This window comes from Pyrus communis, chromosome 17 (assembly GCF_963583255.1).
Source record: "Pyrus communis chromosome 17, drPyrComm1.1, whole genome shotgun sequence".
Classification (NCBI taxonomy): Eukaryota; Viridiplantae; Streptophyta; class Magnoliopsida; order Rosales; family Rosaceae; genus Pyrus; species Pyrus communis.
In genome coordinates this window covers 7284533-7290532 of record NC_084819.1, presented here as the reverse complement: position 1 = coordinate 7290532, position 6000 = coordinate 7284533, and the positions used below count along the sequence as shown (strand labels likewise).

General features: G+C 41.3%; 1 protein-coding gene across 1 annotated transcript; it reads right to left on the bottom strand.

Annotated features, from left to right (window-relative positions):
- LOC137721856 (probable calcium-binding protein CML13) lies at window positions 1-773 on the bottom strand. The gene has a single exon (XM_068460881.1). The coding sequence runs from the start codon at window positions 661-663 to the stop codon at window positions 220-222; it is 444 nt and encodes a 147-aa protein (XP_068316982.1). The 5' UTR covers window positions 664-773; the 3' UTR covers window positions 1-219.
- Between the last annotated feature and the right edge of the window lie 5227 nt (window positions 774-6000).

Below are 6000 nucleotides of genomic sequence, written 5' to 3'. Positions count from 1 at the left end.
TAATCCAGCAAATCCAGATTACATTATGTAAAACCATCAACACTTACATCCCAAACACCTTCAAATTTATCAAGCACTGGAGACAATTTCAGTTCATCACAAACAAAATCCAAACAAACAAACCCTAAATTTTCCATAAAATTAAGAAAAAGACATACATTACCCCCAAATTACTTCCACGAAACACTTTCACCCATGCAAAACGCACCGTTACGTCCCTCACTTGGCCACCATTCTGGCAATGAAGTCCTCGTATTTGATCTTGCCATCGGACCCGACATCCACCTCCCGGATCCACTCGTCGAACTCGGACGGCTCCAATTTCTCGCCGATGCTGGTGAGGATGTGCCGGAGCTCCGATACGGAGACGAAGCCGGTGGAGTCCTTGTCGAGGACCTTGAAGGCGTCGCGGAGCTGGCGATCGAAAGGCTCGGGCTTCATGTGCTTGGCCATGAGGTCGAGAAAGCGAGGAAAGTCGAAGGGGGCGGTGAGCTTCTCCTCGGCGACTATGGATTTGAGCTGGGCCTGGGTCGGGTTGCCGCCGAGCGATCGCATTAGGATCCCGAGCTCCGACGGAGCAATCTTGCCGTCGTTGTCGGTGTCGAATAGAGTGAACGCCTCCTTCATCGACGATACTTGGTCATCGCTCAGATCCTTGCCCATTTTTTCCGGGTTCGCGATTCGGGTTTTCGGGTCTCTCTGTCTGCGAAACTGGCTGGCTTATTTCCCTTTAATTTCTCTCGGAGATATGAGAAGGGTGGAAAGGAATTTGGGATTTTTGAACAAAGGGAAGGAAATTGTGCGAGCGCTAAAGCGGCGTCGTTTTAGGGAGAGTGGACCAGCCGTATAATGGTATCGTGTCGACGTTTCAGGAGTAACAAAATGAGGATTGCCACAAGTTCATAATTCAATGGTTTACAAGGTAAGACAAGAATACCATGCTCTGGGAGGGTTCGTACCGTCACGTTCAAAAACTAAATAACAACCATTATTTAGTACTACGGTTTAACAGTTTTTTTTTTTACTTATAAGTGAGAGGTCTTAAATTCGATTTTTGTCAAAAGCAAATTTGAACCATATTATTGATAGCACGCCCTTACTTTTTAATATAGATAATATCGTGTTGTGGTCTATATTTAACTGACAGGGGAAAGGGCACCGGCAGCACACAAAAAAATATAGAGAGGTATGTGTTTGTAAGGTTGTGTAAAGGATGTGTTATTTCTCCTATGCAGTGCCTTTATTTATAGTAATAAGAAAGAGAGAGAGAGAGAGAGAGAGAGAGAGAGAGAGAAGAAATCATTCTCCTCCAAGAAATACAAATCCTAATAGGATAGAATAACTAGAATCAAATCTAATTTAGGATTTACACAATCACACTTAAATAAGAAGTTTATAACACTCCCCCTTGAATGTGTAAATACTCAAGTAGATTCGACATCATCTAAAGTTGAGGAAGTCGACTCGTCGGCACTGATTCTAAGAACATGTTATTCTCAAATAAGGTAGGAACTTGCATAGGGAAGTAAGTCTCACAGAAAACCATAAGGCTATGGTAAAAACCTGAGTAGGGACAAAATCCATAGTCTAAGAAAAAATGCATGAGAAATGCAAAGTCAAATGAAACGTTTACAGGACATCATCAGGGATATGATCAACCCAATGTGGGTGCCTTGTCAAAACCTCGTTAGGTAGCAAAAACCTAGTGGGAACAATGCTCCTAATCGTAAGGAAAAAGAGTACATTAAGATCAAGCAAATATGCTTCAGGATACTCCCCCTGAGTTTGACATAATTCCAAAAAGAACTAGCAATGTTACAACTCAGAAAGTTTACGCATACCAATTCCTTGAATAAGCTTCAGAAATGTCGCCTTCGGTAGTGATTTGGTGAAGAGATCAACCAAATTTTCTTGTGAACGGATTTGCGTGACTTCAATCTTCTGATGTTCTTGTTGTTAATGTGAGAAGAATAACTTCGGCACAATGTGCTTAATGTTATCTCCTTTGATCTAACCCTTCTTAAGCTCTTCGATGCATGATGTGTTGTCTTTATAGATCGTCGCCAAGACGTCAACGACGGGGTAAATATCACAGAAGCTTCGAATATGGCCCACAACTGCTCTCAACCAAAAGCATTCCCGAGTTGCTTCATGTAAGGCGAGAATTTCAGCATGGTTAGACGAAGTGGCAACTAAGGTCTGTTTAGTTGAACTTCAAGAAATTGCGGTGCCTCTAATGGTAAAGACATAACCTGTTTGAGAACGCACCTTGTGCGAATCAGATAAATATCCTGCATCGACATAACCAACAAGGTGAGAATCGACTCGAGATAAGAGGGTGCGGCGATTCGTAAGGATAGAATAAGCCCAGATCCGTAATACCCAGTTTAGTGTCTATGAGTTAGTGCATTATTGTATCTTCCCAAAAGATTAACAGTGCAAGAGATATCGAGTCTAGTGCATTAAGCTAAGTATAATAAAGTGCCTATCACACTTAGATAAGGAACTTCAGGCTCTAAAATCTCTTCATCATCCTCCTTCGAACGTAAGAGATCTCGTTTTGCATCTAGCAATCGAACGACTATAGGAGTACTCGAAGGTTTCGCTTTATCCTCGTTAAAGCGGCACAACATCTTCTAGGTGTAGTTCGATTAATGTACTAAGATTCCATCTAAACGGTGTTTTATCTCCAGACCGAGATAGTATCGAGTCTTTCCCAGATTTTTTCGTCTCAAATTCTGACTTTATGTGTCCGGCAGTTCTCACGAGCTTTTTAGGAGTTCCAATGAGGTTCATGTCATCGACATAAATTGCAATTATCACAAAACCAAAATGTGACTTCTTAATGAACATACAAGGGCATAGTTCGTTCTTCACATATCTCTAACTAGTCAAATACTCACTCAGATGGATATACCACATTCTTTCGGATTGCTTCAAATTGTAAAGTGAACGCCTCAGTCGAATTGAAAGCGTGTTCCGAGGTTTGCAAATATTTGATCCAGTCAGTTTTTCGAAAACTACCAAACTGATAAGGTAGCAAAAAGTAATCACATCCATAACAAGTGAATAAGTTTCATTATAGTCAATCTCAGGGCGTTGTGAGAAGCCTTATGCAACAAGACGAGCTGTGTAACGCACAATTTTGTTCTTCCCATTACACTTCCAAACGAAACCCATTTGTAGCCAACGAGCTTGACATGTGGAGGAGTGGGAGCTAAGGTTCAAACATCTTACGTTTCGCAAATGAATTGAGTTCGACTGGATTTCTTGTTTCTAGTTCGACCAATTGGTTTTCACGTCGACATTTATCAATAGAACGGGGTTCAATGTCATCGCTCAACATGATCTCAGTAACTACTGCATATGCTAATGCATCGTCGACGATCATCTCATTTCTACACCAAACATCATCCAAGCTAGCATAATGCACTAAATTCTCACGATTCTCGGAATATGGATTCGTCTCTTCAATGACGCTTCCCTAATTTAGAATTTCCTCATAAGTTGAATAGAATGAGTAGGCGACAATCGGATTCATGGTAGGCTCTCTAGGGGCCTATGCCATGGGTTTCTTCTTTCAGGGGTGTGAATCCTTTAAACCAAGTGGTTTGCCATGCTTCTGTGTAGGGGCAAATGATTGGCTAGTCACCAATGTACATGGATCGGCCAAAGTGGCATTGCATGCCTCCAGGAAGGAAGTTCGTCTCTTTGTAGGCACATTCGCAGCTAGAATATGTGATCTTGTCACTTGCGCTAGATCGGTGAAAGCATCTGCAATGTTATGAGCTACGCTCTAAAGATCTAAGATGTACTGCACTCCAGTCTCAAATTGAGTGGTACGGGGATCTAAATTAGACAAAATGGGAGTCGTCCACAATAATTCACGTCGGGAACGTTGACGTTCGTATCTCCCCCTAACGACGGGAAGACTGTCTTATAGAAGTGACAATCCGCGAAACGAGCAGTAAACAGATCGCCTGTCAATGGTTCTAAGTAATGAATGATTGAATGAGAATCAGATATGTCAAGTTCGTATATGGTAACCAACTGAAGGGCTATATTGTTGGGTCTCAATAGGCCTTAGGTAGACCAACATGGCTGCGTGCAAGATTGCATGGCCCCAAGCAGCGATCGGGAGCTTGGTACATATGACTAACGATCGAGCAATCATTTATAAGCGCTTTAAGAAATGCCTCTGCCAGACCATTCTGGGTGTGAACATGGGGTACTGGATGTTCAACTTCAACCCCAACCGACATGCAATGGTCATCAATAGTTTTATATGTGAATTCTCCAGCATTATCCAATCGAATAGATTTGATCAGATAATCAGGGTGGCGAGCCCTAAGCTTGATAACCTGAGCCAAAAGTTTAGAAAATGTAGCGTTCTTTGTGGACAACAAGCACACATGTGACCAACGTGTGGAAGCGTCAACCAAAATCATAAGATATCAAAATAGTCCGTAGGGATGGTGAATCGGTTCACAAATGTCCCCTTGAATCCTTTGTAGAAAAATAGGAGGATTCAAACGAATCTTGTCATAAGAAGACTTAATAATAAGTTTTCCCATGAAGCAGGTTTGACCTAGGATTCCTTGAATCGAACCTAAACTTCGGGTTAGTGGTTGCTCGTGTGATGATTTGAAGATACAGCGCATCGCTGTTCGTCCAGGGAGTCCCAAACGATCATGCCAAAGTGTAATTTTGTGAGCGGTCCCAGAGGTAAAGGCGGCCACATAGTGGCTTTCTCTATGGCGTATGGTCGTAGTATACAGACCACTTGAGATATGCTCTATCTTCTCTAGAATACACTTCTGGCCATATTCGTAGAAACCGATGCACAGAAATTCAACTCCAATTTCTACATAGGTTTCAGTGTGGTAATTATTATCTTTAATGTCCTTGAAACTTCCGGAACATGGAAAATAAAGTGCCTTATCAATGGTCAAAATTATACCATTAAACAACATTATACGTGCCTTACCGTATCCTTCGATCAGGTTGGATGGGCTTGAGAGGGTTGTTAAATGTGCATTATTAGGTATGAAATTAGTGAAATAGATGTGTTCACACAAAACTGTGTGCGTGGTTGCACTATTTGTCAAACAACTAATTTTTCCACTAGTCATACCTAGAAATACAAATTAATTTAAAGCAAATATCCATTCAAAATAATTCAAGTATTTAAGGATGGTAATTAATTAAAAACTTAATATCCAAAATAAATCACCAACAAATAATCCAAACATAAAGGAAAATTGTTCAAAATTAAACCAAAAAACAAGGGGGGTTCGGCCACTATGTAGAATTCGGCCCCATTATTCTAAAATTTAACTAGAAATAGTTCATGTCTAATATTCTAATAGGGGTGGTGTCCTCCTGAAAGTCAGAAACCTTCATCTTGGTACTTTCTGGTTCATCCACTTGCACAAAGTTTGATTAAAATTTTTTATGACGAGAATGATATTCAGCTACAACCTTCTAGGGAGCACGTCAAACACGGGACCAATGGTCCTTTGAACCACATCGATAGCACATGTCCGCATACATCGTTTCAGGTTTTTTGCCCTTATTCTTGAAGTTTGGAGCCTTGGGAACGAGGTTAGGGTGCTTCTGGGCTCGGTTTCCTCCCTTGGATGGGCCTTAGCTCTGTTGACCTTGATGGGGTGGCTTCTAGCCACCCCTACCATGCCTATGTTGGCGTTTTGGGCATTGGTTTATGCTATAATGTGCTTCAGGCACAACAGTCACCCTAGTAGGTCAAGCTTGATGATTTTTCATCAACAGCTAATTCTACTTTTCAGCGAGAAGTAAAACAAATATCAAATCCGAAAACTTAGTGAACTTCTGAGCCTTATATTGTTGTTGCAAGACAATATAGTAGCAGAGAGGGTCGAATATGTCTCCTCCAGGAGATCCTCTTTGGTCAAGGTCTCGTTACAAAACTTAAGAAGTGCTCGGATTTGAAAATTTTCATAATTATTTTCATTCACATAC